Source organism: Chironomus tepperi, unplaced genomic scaffold (assembly GCF_022539635.2).
Source record: "Chironomus tepperi strain 1889 unplaced genomic scaffold, CSIRO-AGI_Ctep_v1 contig_82, whole genome shotgun sequence".
Lineage (NCBI taxonomy): Eukaryota > Metazoa > Arthropoda > Insecta > Diptera > Chironomidae > Chironomus > Chironomus tepperi.
The window spans coordinates 302,223-320,273 of NW_027226204.1; the positions used below are offsets into that span (position 1 = coordinate 302,223).

Here is an 18,051-nt window from a genome sequence, read left to right on the forward strand (position 1 = left end):
ATCATTTGCGGACGTCCTCTCGAAAAAACCCCAATTTAAATTTATCATAAGACTAATATTTTCCATGAAATCGACAAGAATATCTCACATTTGATGACGCGAGTAACTCTATACTGGAAGAATTAACAAAATAAACAATATAAATGAGTAATCGTTCTGCAATTTCATGCTGTTGAGTTACTAAAAATAGAAAATATACTCAAATGTAATGCAAAATTGCACAAAAGCATTTCATTTGTTTGTTTAAATTTATAATGAAGTGAAACTTCATTTCTTTTAACATTTTCAGAGAGCTTTTCATGTATTTCATATATAGAAATGCTTTTATAGTTGTAGTGCATTTATGATACTCTAGTGTGCTTTAGTGCTATATTAATTTCTGTATGTGACTAGTCGATGCGTCTAGAAATGCATTGGATATGGAGATAGTCTTTATTACCATTATTATTAAATAATTCTCTCTTCTAAATCGGAGATATGCATGTCTTTATTATCCTCGTCCCTTTACTATTATAACATTGCTATTTCCCCTCTAAAGCTTCCTTCTTCTTTTAATTATTCCAAGTCATAACGGTTATGAAATATTTGAAATATTTACAATGCAAGATTCTTCATAGTTTCATACATTTGAATGTAGAATCACGTGGATTTTGAAAAATTGTATGGTGTAACGGAATTTGCTTGTAGCTAACGTAAAACATCATACAATAACTTACTTCCTTTATTTCGCTGGCCGTCCAGATGATTTGTGATCCATAGTGTAATGAAGTTGACGTATAACACTGACTATCGCTGGCTGTCCTATGTCAATTGCAAACACCAAATCACTATGTATTCTTTCAAAAATTATTTCTGTCTCTTTTATGATAGTCCCTATATTACTCTATATAATGGTAGTCAAAATAGTTTCCAACTCAACAGCATGTTGGAGAAATAGCACTTTGAAGTTAGTATGTCGCCCATTTTCAAGTATCATTCAAATTTATCTCACCGATTACTGTATTGATGAATCTTTTTGAAACTTTTTTGTTTATTAGCCTAATATAGATACTTAATTTTGAGATATAAAAAATTTTCCCAGGTATCGGAAAATTATGTGAAAAACTTAATTGCTATTTCCGTTTGTCCCTCTAAAGCTTCCTTCAAGTTCTGATAGTGAAAAAATAGCTTTTAATTCTTGCAAGAATTTTATTTCAGATTTTGAAAGCTCTCTGTTACTACATAACGCAATTATGAAATGTCACGCATTTGAAATTTTTACAATACAAAATTCTTCATAGTTTATATACATGTTTTTGAATGGAGAATCACGTGGATTTTGTATTTTTATGTGTATAAAAAAAACTTATTTTCGGCCTGATGTAACGGAATTTGCTTGTAGCTTACAAGGTACAACATCACAGAATCGACTTACTTCCTTTACTTCGATGGCTGTGCAAATCATTGATCCATGGTGTCTTGAAATTGGCGCCTAAGACTGGCTCTATCGGTGGCTGTCCTTTGTCAATTGCAAATACCAAATTCTACACTGTCACAGAATGTCAAATTGACAAAAGTCATCTGAATAGTTTTAGCAAATTTATCGAATCTTGGCAAAGATTGGCTGGTTATGGATCAACCTTAAAGAATACTGTGATTCCGTCCCTGTTAAAGGATATTAGTTTAAATTCTAAAGAAAAATCAGTTTGAAAGTTTTATGAATGAATAAAAATGACTTTCAGAGCCAAAAAAGTGCCTTTTAAGAGAACGCACTCTATTTTATTGCTTTGTTTGATAGTAGTAACAGAGAGCTTTCAAAATCTGAAATAAAATTCCACTACCATCTATAGCCCTGAAGCGCTAGAGCGATTTTTGTCGAAAAATTGAAGTTTTTTTGGGAAAAAGCTATTTTTTCACTATCAGAACTTGGACAAAACTATACAATATGTTCACAAAAGTTGTAGATTATTATAATATTTTTAATATAAAGAACAATTAAGAATATAAAATTCCACTAGGAATGAGCTAGACAAACGGAAGTATTGTGACCACGTGGTTTTCAAGAAAAATTAAGTTTTTCACATAATTTTCCGATACCTGGGAAAATTTTTTATATCTCAAAATTAAGTATCTATATTAGGCTAATAAACAAAAAAAGTTTCAAAAAGATTCATCAATACAGTAATCGGTGAGATAAATTTGAATGATACTTGAAAATGGGCGACATACTAACTTCAAAGTGCTATTTCTCCTACATGCTGTTGAGTTGGAAACTATTTTGACTACCATTATATAGAGTAATATAGGGACTATCATAAAAGCAACAGAAATAATTTTTGAAAGAATTTTTAATTCTGGCCCATAGTGCAAATGTTTCACTGTTACAGTTTGAAATTGATAAAAAAATTAGGGAATGAAATCAAATTGAGTTAATTTTTGGAATTTTGACAAAAATTGAATTAGGTAACCGTATAGACTATGATACTGTCCATGCTTAAGAACATTAGTTAAGATTCTAATGAAGAAATCAGTTTAAAAGTGTTCCGAATCGACAAAAATACTTTGTAACTATTTAATGGCAACTTAATGTCCAGTTGATGTCTGATGTCTGATTCTAAGTCGTCTCCAGAACTCGATACTCGATACTAAAACGGTACACTTTAGTGGTTTTAGCTATTTCAACGGAATTAAGTGTCGTATTGATCTGAAACCTTGTCAGGATTAAGTCCATGTTGTGTCCATTGGCGTATAAATTCGCAGCACACAGACTGTCCATCACTATACTAACGTGTTTACATACAATCGGGTATAAATTAAATAAGGTGTGTCCTAAATGACCAAACTCATTGGCATCCAAATCAAAGTTCATTAATTCCGACCTCTCACTTCATTCCTTCCATTCCCAATATTTTTCCTTCAAGGACATTCTCAACAGTAATCCACACAAAAACATTTTTATGCTTTCTTACTTCATTAGACATATTTAGGTCATTAAAATGATGAATAATAATAATTTGCTGAAAGAAAATTTCCAAGCTTTTTTTTATGTGCTTTAAATGGAAACACGAATGACTGTCGTAGAAATTAGTTAAGCTTTTTGACAAAATAATGATTTATTTTCGAAATAAAAAAATTTGAGTAAATAATTTTTCACAAAATAAAAAAATTAAAATGCACGAAAATAATAAAATGTCAAGGAAGTATCTTAAGTTGAGGATTTAATCAAAGAGTTTCTTGAATTCATCAACACCAGCTTGATTGATATCATATCCAGGAACAGTTTTTTTGCACAATTGGAACCATTTGTTGACATTTGGATATTTGGTCAAATCAAATCCAGCAGCATCATAGGTCGAGACTGTGGCAACCAAGCTGATATCAGCAACAGTAAGATTATCACCGGCAGCATATTTGCTCTTTTCAAGGAATGTATTGAAGAATCCCATGGCTGTTTCCATAGCTTTGAATTTTTCTGGATCTGCTGGTGCTTTGGCAAACAGTTGTGGATAGTAATATTCAAAAAACTTCTGGTACAAGGTTCCCATATCGAAGTACAAACGTTGATTGACAACAGCACGAGCCTTTGGACATTTTGGGAAAAGTTCTTCCTTTCCGAATTTTTCAACCAAATAGACGCAAATAGCACGTGATTCCCACAATGGGAAATCACCATCGACAAGAGTTGGAATTACGTGTTGTGGATTAATCTAGAAAAAAAGAGAGAAAAAAAAAATACTTTTTTACATAAAATCGACAAAGTCTGAACTTGAACTACTGTAATATGCTTCTTGCTTCTTTAATGCGCCTTGAAATTGAAAGAATGAGACCACAAAAGAAGTACGATGAAAATTAAGAAAGCATGTTTCGTGGAAGTAAGAAAAAAAAAATCGAAACAGAAAAGAAAGAAACGAAGAATTTCTTTTAGCATAAATGCGTGAGTGAGGCAGGAAGAATTGGTTTGAGAGTTTGATGTTACAGGGTATTACAGAAAAAAAAATGTTTTAAAACTTAGCTGCATTCAATGCAGAGGCGGGGGAATTTAGAAAGTTGGAAATTGACTGATGTTGAGTCGGTATGTTAGGGTATACCGAACAGCACAACGAGCTAACTAAAGAGCCACTACGTCGCCGCATTAACGATCGGTAATACAAGAAGTTGTCCTGTCAGCACCGATACTTTTATCCAACTCTCAAATTCAAAATGTTAACTGGGAATTACTAATTCATAGGAGGAAGCTGTTGACAGAGACAGTATTTCAATTGGTTTAAGAAATTGGCAAGCGGAATCCAACGATAGGGTCCATTTCATGCGGCATCTGAGAGAGACAATGGATCACAATTGATCTGAAGTAAGTAAGTAATGAAAATAATTCAATTTGAATTGAGAATGTTGTAAGAAATTAGGGTACTTGATGCGGAGATGGTCTTTGTCTCGAGAATTAATCGAAACCGAGACTTTAGTAAACCATCAATACTCTTTTAGGGCATCGACACGGAGGCTCTTAATAGTAGATTTAATTGTATCGCTCAGTACCACGAGAAAATACCATGTTGCCGCCAAATTGAGGCAATTTTACTTTTGTGTCAATTTTCTTTTGATGTGACTGATATTTAAAACTTCCATGTCAGAGCCTTCTTCATTTTTGTCGCTCGGATTTATCACCGTGTTGTCGACAATTGTCTGACCGCAAAATAGTAAAAAAAAATGCAGGATGTTACTCTCACGTGAACTAATAAGCTTAAATAACCTTTGGAAATACCCAATAAACCATATCGAGAGTGATCTTTTATGACGTACCCGAACTCTGCAGTCTGCAGTCAAACATTAATGATTAAGACTAATCATTGGATATATGTCCATGGATGTATTTATTTACTTAAAATGATCTTTACATATACTAAGATCAGCATGCAGTAACTACTTCACTGCAAAATATCTTATAAACCAAACCAACCGCTTATGTACTTATAGAGTGTCACTGCCTCATATCATACACACAATTTTACACTTAATACCAGTAAATATTATGAAGATGCGACGCGCTCTCATCACAAACAGAAGTATATTAAAAATAAAAATATACACAATCCTCTCATGATATGAGTAGCTTGTGTTGTTGCCGGCGTTTTAAAATTGCGAAATAAAAAATTGTTCAAGCAGAGATGAATTGAGTTGAGGCAACTGGATTTAGATAATTGAAGTGATTGTATCATCTCTGTGCTACATACACTAACATGCTAAATGTTCTAAACGTCAAGGTTAAAACAACAAAATGCCCATTATTTATCTATTAGAGTATCCAATGACTTGCAAAATATTTGTATATATGCGGTATGTAAGAGAAGCTAGAATATGTGACATTCCAGCATAAAATAACTAGCTCATTGAAATATGATGCACGAACATAGATATATGTCAATTACATAGGGCGTGTATGGGCGTCATGTTGAAAATATGCAGTCATTAAATTGCACAAAAAGTTCAAAGAACCTTACCTTTACGAATTCGGGCTTCAACTGCTCACCGGCCATTAAATTCAAAAATTTAAGGTTCAAGTTAGCACCGACAGCTGCTGCAGTCATTTGGACAGCACGGCATGGAGCAGAACCTGAGAGAATTAATTGATGTAATTTAAATGAACATTTTCACATTCCAATCCACAAAACTGGCTTACCTGGCATGTAATAGAAATCCATTCTTAATATTTTTTTAATGTGGGCACTTGATGCGAATTGTAACAACTGTAAATGGCCGGAATTGGAAAGAAAACAAGAATTAAAGTTTTCACATTGATTGGTTCCAAAGCAATTAAAGAACAAGAAGCAAGTCTTAGAATCTGCAAAGAATCTTTACCTGATTACTGCTTGTAAAAAGCCTCTGAACTGATCAACAGAATTCAACAAACTGAAGGTATGAACGCGCAGAGAGCTTATTATAATATTTTCAAATCGTATGCTTCTCTAGATGAGAATAAATGATTGTAATAGTTGTGGTTGTGTAAGTGTTTTGATCGCTTGAGGAAGCCGGTTTTTTTGAGAATGGATGGGGAATCGAGACTCTTTTTTTGTATATGAACATGAATTCTTCGTCATTTCTCATGAAAAATAATACAACATGACACATGGAAATGAGTTTTTTTCTCTTCAATGTCTTGCATGAGTAATATTGGGGAAAAGCTCATTGTGACTACTATTAATATGACTTAGCAATTTCATGCGATATTCTAATTATCATTGATTCTAGAATGTTCTTCATACTCTTTGTGGTCGTTTATAAATGGCGTAGATTGATTAATAGTTGATTGGCAGAAAAGCAGCAGTGACGTAATGGTTAGAATGTTGGTCTGTCAAACGATCCAAACGACCTGGGTTCAATCCCAGGAAAAGTCAAGTTGAATTTTGGTGCTTTTTCGTTGTTCTAGTTACGTCAACTCGATTTGTGTGAATCGCGATACATAAATTGAGGTTAGATACATTGCATTGATATACTTTGGGTCATGCAATGTGCAGAGTTGGGAATATATGGTGTTCAAAAGGTCTACACTAGAGTATACCCACGATACCCAAAGCTGACTTTGTAGATGGCAAAAGGAAACGTGGACGGCAAAAACTAATGGAAAGAAGCTGTAGATCGAGATAGTATCGCATTTGAAATCGGAAATCGGCAAAAGATAGCGAGCGATAGAGCTTATTTAGGAGACATCTGAGGGAGGTCATGAATCACAATTGATTTGTATGGCAATCGAAGTAAGTAAGTAAGAGAATACTCATAGAACAGAGATCCCACAGAAATTTGTTCCTGATTCTATTGAAATATATATTTATTTGAACTATCCCGAGCTGCACAATGCGGTGAACTGCCACCAAAATGGGTCGAAATCAGTCGTTACGGTGCCATCAGAGCAACTCCTCGTCTTACCCTCTTTTATACACAGAGCATGCTCTCAAAAACAGAGTTAGCTACGAGAGTGCTCGTCTAGTATATTTAAGGTCTGGAAATTCTCGAGAGCCTGCTCTTGACCTGTTAGGAACCGTAAATACGGAGACGTAGCGATGCCCAAACGAACACATTGTGCTATTCAGGCATATAGATGTAGAAGCATAGATGCGCCTCCACCTCCTATACTTAAATTCCAAATGTGTAATACCATAAGTGATTGACCGCCACATACATATTAATTGATATCGTAAATAAAACATTATTAATCAACATGAAAAGCTATGACATGACACATTTAACAAGCCATCAAATTTGTGACTTCTTCGATTTATTAACATGATAAGATAAGATTTGATTATTTAACCCTTAACGCCCTTTATCGATAATTTATTTGAGAATTTGTTTGTATTGAATGCATAAAGAAAGTGAAGTGTGCCTGTCATAGCTTAACAAACTAAATTATTTCGTTTCGGTGTTGTGGGATATGGAAATGCAATAGCAATTTTCTGCACGCAAATCATGTGAAATTGTTTTATAGGTCGTGGTAAATAAACTATTCGTATAGAATCCCCTATCCTATCATTATTTGCAGTTAGAGATTCCAATTATTTATTGATGCCATTTTGTTTTCCCTCATGTGACTTATGAATATTTGAATAACTGCATTGACTGAAAATGTTAATGATTAGCTTTATAAATTAGGTGCAATTAATAAAATAATCAGCAAATAAGAAAGTTCGGGTTTATTGATTCATTGTATATAATTATATCCAATAAATTATTTAAATCTTCTTTCAATATTGAGTAATGTCCTCAGTAGTCATTGATGGATTCAGATTCACCTGTTGCTGTACATTATTAAGAGATTTTGCTACAAAACTACTAGAAAGAATAGTAGTGCCGCCAAAAAATTTTACGAATGACATGAACCGTATGGCGTGTGCGGTTTCAGTCGTTGCTATCCACTGAAGTGTGCCGAACAAACGAAAAGTTGCATGCCACTGAAATAGACTTGGTGCAGTTGTCTTAATGCTGTAATTGAAAAAAAAATAAGATCTCTATGTCATCTATGGATCTAAGATTCAAGACTACAAACTGCTTTCCTCTTCATCTCAAAAGTACTGAAATTAAAGCTCACAACCACAGACAGCAATATCATTAAAACCGTGACTCAATCAATTTGAATTCAATAACCTTCAACTTTTTGCAAGAGTTCAATTTGAATGATTCTAACCTCAAAGACAGTGCTTCTCAGACCTGTGCACCAAGCATCTCATTTGCCAAAATCTTCAGGTGTGTCATTATGAGCAAGGCATTATATCAAATGAAAACTTAATATTTAGCTTACAATCCCGCAATCGAAAAAGGTAGGATCTGGGGAGGAACTGCAGGTCTGAAAACAAAAAGGCAGCCTTGTAGCCATGGACCAACTTTAAACTACAGCCAAAAACTGCAGACGACCTAAGCATCTAGAATACAACCATGCATTTCTTGGATTCACCCTAGAAAAAAGATTGAGAAGCACTGCTTAGATAAACTATGACTGAGTTAGAATGCATCCAGAACAAATGCACTCATAGTTCCCATATAACATGACCTCCTTTACCTACTTCTTCATTCTAAATTGATAAACTTTATTCCATGCTACAATTTATTCTATAAAATATACAGACAGTAATTGTATGAGAAAATGCAGGCATAAAACACATTTATTTTAATATATCACCATGTGATTATTATTGTTCCTCATCATATGTATATGACTTTTTTGTACTTTCAAGTCTGTGTAAATAAAACAATACATTGATTTCTATTATTGATCATCATGATATCGTCGCTTAATTAGTTGAGGCATATTAAAGCAATCACAAGCATACAAGTCGAATTAGAGTTAGAACTTTTTTGAATATTGAGCATGTAGTACAACACAATCAAAATAATAATTCGACCTTGACAGAGAAGTGTTATGTAACGCCAATTGATTCCGAAAAAAAAATTTAAGCCACAGAAGTCTTTTTAAGGCTTCTCGTACAATATTTGCAAAATAGTTCTTATTTCGGATGTTCTGTTAAGCATTATTAAACATCTACGCGTAATGTGGACCTTATGTTAGGTATAATTACGCTCGTAAAAAGATGATGTACTTATTAATGAGCAGCATGGATGCATTAAGGGATGAGAGGTGGGAATTGGTTAGGGCAATGGTCCAAGTCGACTAAGCTTAAAATACGCTTTGTTGATTGCTTTAGAATCTACTCAAGTTGTGGTCATGGGTTCGGGAATGGATGATACCAATGGGTCATCTATATCCAATGGTATAATCCATTCCCGACCCATTGGGTCATCTATACCCATCTATTAGATATAGTTCCATCGTTTATCAATGCAATGTACCTAGCCACAATGTGTGTATCGCGAATATACAAATCAAGTTGGTGTGACTTGGAACAGCACCCAAATCTGACTAGACCTTCCCTGGAATCGAACCCAGGTCGTTAAGGTCGGTAGGCCAACTCTCTATCCACTATGCCACTGCTGTATTTTCGATGCTTACTCAATTCCGAACATTCCCTAAAGAACATCCTCACCCTCCTCCTGACTACTTTACTGACACTTAGTCAAGTCAATATTGACCGATCTCGTGTTCAGTAATTGTTCTATTTATTACTCGCTATAAATATTTGCCAGTAATGATTATTCTTCACTTCTTTTATTGTATTGGATATTCTCAATAGCGCCTCAAATTCTTAAGAGAATTTTAAGATTCTGAACATTCTAAAATCATCTTTCGCAGGTGGAATTTCGTAACATTATGAAGATTTTCGTCAATCGCGGTTATTTTGATTTTCTTAGAAAAAGAATCTTGAAGTAAAGCAAATTCTACCAAAAATGTTCTAGTTCATTCTGCATATTATTGATTAAATTAAAAAATTCTTGTTTGTAATTTTCGTGATTTAAAATTATTCTTGAATCGACAGTGACCTTAAATGTGCTAAACATGAGTTATGTATGTAATATTTTATCTAAAATTATCGTTGTGTCATTTATAAAATTATTTATCACAAGGACGTAAGCTGCATTTGCATTAATAATGAATGACTAATGTTGAAATTAATCAGTTTCTGATAAAAATTATCATTTGGAAATTCAAAAGATTAAATCACTTAATTAAGATGATTAAGAAAGACATGATAAACTGTCTCGTCCGCAATCTCATTGGACAACTTACGGATGATATTCACAAAACTGAATTTTGGGATATAAAGCAGTTGTGCTGTCTGAGTTGAGATTATTCTATAAGACACTACATCCTAGTCATTCTGTCACGAACCTGAGCCACGTAGCGTATTCGCCAGAATATCACTGTGTCACCGTATTAACGGTAAAATGCGAAGTTGCTTTGATGGGTTTGTGTTGGCGCATAGTGCCACTCGAGGACTAAGTTGTGCCGCTTGGGGACTTAGTCGTGTCGCTTGGGGACTGAGTCGTGCCGCTTGGGGACTTAGTCATGTCGCTTGGGGTCTTAGTCGTGTCGCTTGGAGACTTAGTCGTGGCACTTGAGTCGTGTCGCTTGAGGACTTAGTCGTGTCGCTTGGGGACTGAGTCGTGCCGCTTGGGGACTTAGTCATGTCGTTTGGGGACTTAGTTGTGTCGCTTGGGGACTGAGTTGTGCCGCTTGGGAACTTAGTCGTGTCGCTTGGGAACTTAGTTGTGTCGCTTGGGAACTTAGTCGTGTCGCTTGGGAACTTAGTTGTGTCGCTTGGGGACTGAGTCGTGCCGCTCGCTGACAAAGTCGTGCAGTTCGGGATCATTACTCTTAAATGATCTAAATTGTTGAATAAAGACGTCAATTTTAGATTAAGAGTATTAATTCAAGTATTGCACTTAACATTTAAACCGTTGTTTAGAAAGGAGCATGACACAAACCAATAGAATCACCATTCAGAACATCAAAACAACAAACCCCATTCAAATCAATCAACCCAAAATTCATTATGATAATAGAAAAATTCCACAAAGTTCTAAAGGTCACAAGCAACAACAGCTAGTCCTGTTGTGTTCAACTTTGTCTGTGCCTTTCTTTTCGTCTACAAATAGTTTATCCAACTCAATCGGCACGGGGCCGATGACTGTCACCAAAAGATAATTAATGATTTCACCAAGAATGTATAAAGTCATTAGTTTTTTATGCCAAAATAAACGCCATTCTAGTCTTTGAATAGTAATCCATAAAATTTTATTAACACTTAATTATTTTGCCATCTCCCAACAAAATAGAATGATCATAAAGTAACGAAATAGTAAGTAGCTATATCCTACGATGATTTTGCAATATCTATTTTATGTGAGATAGTCGATTACTTTACGAGTATTTGAGTTTGGATCGGAAAATCGAAGCCAGAATTTCCGCTGGTGCACTATTTATTTCCTAGACGTAAAGGAAGAATACAAAAAGTTAGTCCGAGGTCATTGAACTTTGTGAATTCTTATCATTACCTCATATCCATATTGCTGTAGTTCGTTTTTACAATTTACAATCCATTTTCGTACTTTTGGATATGGATACAAGTCAAATTCAAAAGCTTCTATTTGCGATACCGTGATGCATAGCGATATATCGGCAATTGTGAGGTCGTCCGATGTACAAAACTTCTTATCCTTACTAAGCATGGCCTCGAAAAATCGTAATCCTTCAGCTAGTTTAGCCTTTTTTGCCTCATCGAGAAGTGCTCCGAATAGAATTGTGGGAAAGAAATAGTCATAAGTTCTTTGAAATAAAGTTGACAGGTCGAATTGCAGGTATAAATCAACAATTGCACGTTTTTCAACATCCTTGGGGTAGAAATGTTCATGTTCACTTTTTCCATACGCACTACACAGATATGTTAGGCTAGATTGGATAGAATTAAGAAAGGTTAATTAGATGGCATTCTAATGTTGTCGTTAGGGGACTGTTCACTTATTACGTGACAAAAGAGGTGTGCAACCTGTGTGCCGCCAAATAATTTTGCAAATACAATGAACCGTATACCGGGTGAGGTTTTGGTCGAGGTTTACCACCAAGATATGCTTCGAAAAATACAAGTTCCACCACTACGTTACAGATTAACACAGCCTTTCCCTATCCCTCCCTGATAGTAATAAGTGAATAACCCCTAGGAGCTGTTCATAAATTTTGTTGATATTTAAAGGAGATCCTTGTAAAACTGGAGACTTGAAGCGATGTAATCGTCTCTATAACTAGAGTTCCTTTGAACTATAGAACCCAATGTCTGATTGACAGTTGCCATAAGATGACTATCAATCAAAAGACCAGTCCCGATCAGTCATACGACCAGTCCCGACAAGTCCAGCTCCGACCAGTCATAAGACCAGTCCCGACAAGTCCAGCTCCGACAAGTCATAAGATCAGTCCCGACCAGTCATCTTAATGGCTGTCTAGTTATACTATAAACATGACCACCTAATGCTGATCAACTATAAATCACATATTTATGAACAACTCTCATGTGAATTACCCCAATAATAATCATATTCTAATGATGTCATTTGTGTCTACTCACATGACGCGCGACTCCCATAATACTAAGTTATTTTCAGCAATCTAGTCAAACAGAAAAGAAATTTTAGCAATATTAATTATTGTCAATTTATAATTCAGATTTCAGCATTGCCATACTTGCAACGTTGGTACAGTGTGGGTTGGATTTAGCTCTAGAAACTCCTTTTTTAGGTGGTCACCATTCTGTATATTGACAGTTTTCAAGGTAAACTCAAGGCCTAAAATTCGTCCCAATAATAAAACAGATCGACACGGCGGCGATACGTCCAAGTAATATAAATTCATCGATTTTAATCTATATTAACAGTATAAACAAATTTATTCATAAATTGACATAACTATTGATTGATGAATGTTTTATTTATTATCACTACTTAAGTTTCTGCTGCACAACGGCAAGCGATGAATTTACACAATTTCCCAGGTTTGAACTGTAAAGTTATCCACAATTGTCAAAAGAATGTCCTTATATGCTGTTCCAATAGAATTTATTACTGTATGTATATTTTTCACTGATTAAGCAACAAAACTGTCGATTCTACAACTTAATTCCTTTCCACACTCGCGCTCCTTATTTTCTTTTAGATTTTCACTCCTCAACGAATTTTGATAAACTGACTGACTGATTCGCGCGGATGCTAACAGAAAAAAAGGAAATATGGAAAGTATATTACTTTCTTAAGCCAAGCCTGCTATGGCAACCACAAATTTCACAAAATAAACAAAAAATGAAAAGCGGAGACTCTTCGCTCGGAAAAATCACAGAACAATGAAAAATGTCATGTGGAAAAAGCGAATGAAAAACGAAAACTGTCTATGGGTAACAATGTATTAATCCAATTGAAATATGACTGTTGCTTTAATGAACTCACTTATTACATCAAGAACATTTTTTTTATTTAATTTTTCATAGCTTATTAATTTATATTTATCAAATTGATGTAATATTTATGAATCAGTCCTCGCTAAAGCTTTTCATTCATGTGTGTTTTTAGAACTCTTTGTATTCAAATTTCGGTATTTTCCGCCTTACTTCCTTCCACAATGAATATGCAGCATATTTTCCAAGTGAGATTTACGTTCATACAATATTATGTTTCGTTGATTTTAGCGCTGTTTTGTGGAAATGTGTGCATTAAAGTATCAATTCTCATTGTCTAAGCTGGATGTCTCAATATTTTGTTGAAGTTCTGTTGTTTTTAAGTCAACGAGTCTTGAAAATGAAATTTTCCTTACTTTTTAGGTTTTTCTTTACCTCAAAAGCTTATAATTGTTAAAATTTAAGTTTACCTGACATTGCGAACCTTTCTAATTGAATGTTAAGCTTTAATTCACAAAAATTAATCAAATTCGTGGTTTTTTAGAAAATTTTTCATTATTTGAGACGCAAATCAAAGTTCAAAGATGCAAAAATCAGTCAAAAATGAGGTTCAAAATTTCAAATTTATTTTGACCGTTATATTTCAAATAACTTACGTAATACTTCAAAGAACACTAAATATAAATAAACTAATGCCAATTGTAATCCATAAATTTACTATTTGTAATCTAAAATCAATTCTACTTATAATTTAATCCACAATTTACTTTTTTCTTTCCATTCACAGTTGATTCCGATTTCGATACGATAATTTTCCTCGTGCATCGAATATGCGCTTTAATTATCCACATTATACATTGTATATCACTCACATTAAACTTTTATTTTTTCGGTACGCTCACATTACTTGTAGATTTACATTAGAACTAAATGACGAGGAAGATTGTAGGTGGAATATTAAATTAGATAGGAAGGAAAACAACCTCTTATTGCTTTTCATTATCGTCCCATTCTACATTTCACGACAACCTTGACGCCTTGAAGAAAAAAGAGGAAATTGAATATATTCCGTAGACTTTACTACTAAGCTACTAAAGGCGCTAACAATTATGTGCTATTCGAGACGTCTGAAACGGTTTCTATAGAACCAAATTGTTGATTGCATGCACATTCACACGATGATTTTGTTTTGAAATTGTTACGATTTCCAGCACATCCTTCGTAATAGAATTGACTGCATTCGTGTGATGTACGATTGTAAAAAAATCTCTTTTGCTTTAATTTACATGAGCCGATAATTCTTGGAAGTCGACAGACATTTTCCTGATAAAATTTCACTGTTGATTCATCAACTTCCGTACAATTTGACTCAGCTGAATGAGGAACAACGAACGCGATAAGAAGACAAACGATAAAAATGTACAACATTCGCATCATAACTAATGACTGAGACTGAAAATAGTAAAGATTATATTTTGTACATATACATCTCTATGGTAAGCTTGACATTAACATTCTATTGTGAAAAATATCTCATTAACATTACTGCATTTTTTTATTTCCAACCGTAAATGAACAATTCACAGATTTTTCATTGATAAAAATAATATAATTCAGCATTACTTACAAATCCATATAGTTATTCCATTTTACTATCATCAGATTTTACTGGATTTCTCTTATATTCCTCATATGTCCACTTAGGGAACATTCTCTTGTAAAGTTGTAAGAAAATCGTATCAAACGACTTTAATTGTCCATCAAAAACGCACTTCATATGTCCATGTGTACCCAATGATTCCTTAATATGTCCAATTCGTCCACATTTCGTACGTAGCTTGCATGGCTTAAAATAATCAACATCATCCTTATTATGAAACATAAAACGAATCGTTGCAGTTCGTTTGTGAATTTTAAATGGATGTCCGCTCAAAACAACACGTTTTAAGGCAATTCGATCAGGATTGCATGACATTAAACTTCCACTGGCGATGAGCGAGAACGAGCCATTTGGATTTTCGCGGAAACAGAGAACAGGCGATGGTGGAAATTGTATGGGTGCATAAAATGAGGCAACAACAGTCGAATTAGGTTGAAAAAATCGCTCATATTTATGCTTATTTCCATTCGTGTGTTGACTGAATATCGGATTTACAATAAATCGTCGAAAGCCGCATTGAAATATTAAACGTTCTTTAGATTTAATTGGTATTGTTGAGCTCGGCGAACGCTTCAAAACAACATTCAGTAATGACATTTTATTTTCATGAGGCAACAATCCATAAAGAATAATATTGTCGGTGCCACGAGATGATTTATAATTTTCCCATGTCTCATTAGACACGTTCATTATATGAATTGTTACATACATTCCAGACATGACGTCACCGTCACAATTGGCAGCTTCTTTAATAATTTTTCTCTTAATTCTGTCAAAATCTTTAAATTGGAAAATTCTTGCATAATCGTATGGGAGATTTTCTTTTGGATCCCATGGTGATGTTCTGAATGATTCTAATCCACGATATTTTTGGAATCTGGTTCTTGCTGGGATGTTTGATGGTGTGTCCATTTCATCAGGAAAAGCTGCATCAGATCGTTGGGCTTTTAATTTTTCTTGTGTCTCATACTCTTCATAAAGATCCATTTGATCATCATATTGTTGCTCTTTATTTGGCACTTGTGACTGATCTGTTACGTCCTCATATTCTTCATTGTCTGAGCCATCTTCTTCCATTTCATCATCATTCATTTTGTCTTGTTTTGGAAGTGATGTGTTTGAGTCACAAGACATGAAACTTTTACTGTCTTCATCATCATTATCGCTGTATTCTTCATCTTCATCTAATTCTTCTATGTCTGGTACCCAACATGCTTGATAATCACTCATACCTTTTGGAATACGTTTGATTAATTTTCGTTCCTTATTTTCAGCCATTGATTGTGCAATTTCTGCTTCACTTGGAAATGCTTGTTCAGCATCCATTTCATCTGGTGTATTTTCAAAAATTAATGGAACTTGCAATGCTGGATTTGCTCTTGCCAAAACTTGAACTGAACCTCCATCAACTGACATTGGATCAACAGCTGAATCAATTTGTGACATTTGGAAAGTTCCAAGTTCTGGGATATAAACTAAATTGTTGACATTTAATGGTATGCCTCTGACATATCCTGTGACTTTCAATGTATTGTCGCTATACTCAACCTTTTCTGAGTACATATGTGATCGATTTTCCTTATTATGCAAAGTTTTCCTCTTTTGTCCACCAATTCTACGCAATAAGTTCAATCCATCTGTTGTCTTGTCGAGAACAATTAATTTCTCATCTGGGAAATAGATGTTCATTCTCTTTTGAATATCCATTTTTACTTGATTTCGTTTCTTTGGATTAACTGACTCTAAATCCATAAGTGCAACAATTGGTGTTGGAATTCCTTGTGCAATAGCAAAATTCAAGAATTTATCACCAGCTTTGTCTACAACATCTTCTGATTGTGCTGATATTACCAACACAGTGCTGTCACATACTTTCAAATAATCCAATGCCTTCATTTCACTTCCAATTCCGCATTTTGATTTAACAAATGAGAATCGTTGCTTTAATCTCAATGACTTCATATATGTTATTAATGGATTTGATCTGTCAATAACTGCATCCTCTTCGCAATTTTCTACTATAGCCATTGCAGATTCGACATCTACAAGCTCATTTAATGAAACAAAGCATGTTAAGAATGGAGCTGATTTTGTCAATCCACCAAGCTTTCTCTTCTTGTCAATTGCTTCATCTCTTTTATTCTTTCTCAATTGGTTCTGTTGTAGACGACGTTCCTCACGTTTCATTATCTTGTTATTCCTTTTTGATGAAGTTTTGACCGAAACTCGACCTGAAACAAAATGTTCATGAAATTTTTCAACCAAAATATAAATTAATCAATTTACCTTTATTATCAGTGTCGATTTCTCTTTTAGATCGATGTTGGCCATGTTTATGGGACTTGTTGGTCTGTTTTAAGCTACCAGCACGATGAATTGTACCGGTAATTGCCATTTTTCACTAAAATAATTTGACCCACGTTTTTCTGTTTATTTCTATTTTTCGCCCTTTCTGCAAAGTTGATTTTGTTTTTATTTTTGAATAAATTGAAAGTAGGGAAGGTATTGCTGCACATAACTAGTAAGCATATGCTTACTTCCTTACTCTTTTAATTTAATTTCCTCAACTTGAATTAGGTTAAAATATTTTAAAAATTTAACGAACTTTTGAAATTTGAAAAATCATAGATTACTCCCCCTTTTTGAACTTTATTCTTTTTAAATTTTGAAAGTTCGTTAAATTTGAATTTAAATAACTTAATAAATTTATCTTCGATTGGCCTATAAAAACAACAAGAATTAACAGATTATTTATCAAAATTATGTAAAGAATGTGAAGGATTCGTAGGGAAAATGGCATAACATCCAATTCACTATTTGTAAGTGAATATCTTTCTATTAACTAAATATTATATAGACAAACTATATATTTTTGGAAAGGTCTTTGGATGTACTATCTGACCATGTTAATTATATTAAGTTTGAACCGGTTCAATCGGTTCAAAAAACGGTTCAAACATAGCGAGAAAAGAACCTTTAATAACTTTCGTATCCTTCCATCAATTTTGAAAATTCTTTTTTTGTCTGATAGCCTATAAGTTTGCCATCAACTTTAATAGGGTTTAATTTTTTTAAAATATTTGGAACATC

The 18,051-nt window shown here is 34.0% G+C and overlaps 3 protein-coding genes and 1 long non-coding RNA gene across 4 annotated transcripts; 1 reads left to right on the forward strand and 3 right to left on the reverse strand.

Annotated features, from left to right (window-relative positions):
• Window positions 1-3,067: 3,067 nt before the first annotated feature.
• On the reverse strand, window positions 3,068-5,919 carry LOC139085785 (glutathione S-transferase 1-1-like). The gene is made up of 4 exons (XM_070633934.1): window positions 5,833-5,919; window positions 5,654-5,720; window positions 5,475-5,587; window positions 3,068-3,686 (listed from the first exon to the last, which is right to left on the reverse strand). The coding sequence occupies exons 2-4, from the start codon at window positions 5,673-5,675 to the stop codon at window positions 3,198-3,200; spliced, it is 624 nt and encodes a 207-aa protein (XP_070490035.1). The 5' UTR covers window positions 5,676-5,720; window positions 5,833-5,919; the 3' UTR covers window positions 3,068-3,197.
• A 3,855-nt stretch (window positions 5,920-9,774) lies between these two features.
• On the forward strand, window positions 9,775-13,707 carry LOC139085787 (uncharacterized). Its single transcript, XR_011543950.1, has 3 exons — window positions 9,775-9,925; window positions 12,861-12,977; window positions 13,067-13,707. It is a non-coding gene; the product is annotated as an uncharacterized lncRNA (long non-coding RNA).
• LOC139085784 (glutathione S-transferase D7-like) lies at window positions 11,139-13,339 on the reverse strand. Its single transcript, XM_070633933.1, has 5 exons — window positions 12,856-13,339; window positions 12,599-12,776; window positions 12,483-12,523; window positions 11,416-11,809; window positions 11,139-11,347 (listed from the first exon to the last, which is right to left on the reverse strand). Exons 2-5 carry the CDS (start codon window positions 12,764-12,766, stop codon window positions 11,282-11,284), a joined length of 669 nt encoding a protein of 222 aa, XP_070490034.1. The 5' UTR covers window positions 12,767-12,776; window positions 12,856-13,339; the 3' UTR covers window positions 11,139-11,281.
• Window positions 13,708-14,837: 1,130 nt separating the features above from the next.
• On the reverse strand, window positions 14,838-17,458 carry Tsr1 (Tsr1 ribosome assembly factor). Its single transcript, XM_070633935.1, has 2 exons — window positions 17,248-17,458; window positions 14,838-17,192 (listed from the first exon to the last, which is right to left on the reverse strand). Exons 1-2 carry the CDS (start codon window positions 17,354-17,356, stop codon window positions 14,941-14,943), a joined length of 2,361 nt encoding a protein of 786 aa, XP_070490036.1. The 5' UTR covers window positions 17,357-17,458; the 3' UTR covers window positions 14,838-14,940.
• Between the last annotated feature and the right edge of the window lie 593 nt (window positions 17,459-18,051).

Coding starts and splice junctions, on each gene's coding strand:
- LOC139085785 (XM_070633934.1), bottom strand. CDS start 5,675: ATGGATTTCTATTACATGCCAG. Junction 5,588..5,653: donor GGATTTCTATTACATGCCAG/GTAAGCCAGTTT, acceptor TAATTCTCTCAG/GTTCTGCTCCATGCCGTGCT. Junction 3,687..5,474: donor TGAAGCCCGAATTCGTAAAG/GTAAGGTTCTTT, acceptor CTTTTTTTCTAG/ATTAATCCACAACACGTAAT.
- LOC139085784 (XM_070633933.1), bottom strand. CDS start 12,766: ATGAATTTATATTACTTGGACGTATCGCCGCCGTGTCGATCTGTTTTA. Junction 12,524..12,598: donor ACACTGTACCAACGTTGCAA/GTATGGCAATGC, acceptor CTGTTTGACTAG/ATTGCTGAAAATAACTTAGT. Junction 11,810..12,482: donor TTATGGGAGTCGCGCGTCAT/GTGAGTAGACAC, acceptor TATCCAATCTAG/CCTAACATATCTGTGTAGTG.
- Tsr1 (XM_070633935.1), bottom strand. CDS start 17,356: ATGGCAATTACCGGTACAATTCATCGTGCTGGTAGCTTAAAACAGACC. Junction 17,193..17,247: donor AATCGACACTGATAATAAAG/GTAAATTGATTA, acceptor ATTTTGTTTCAG/GTCGAGTTTCGGTCAAAACT.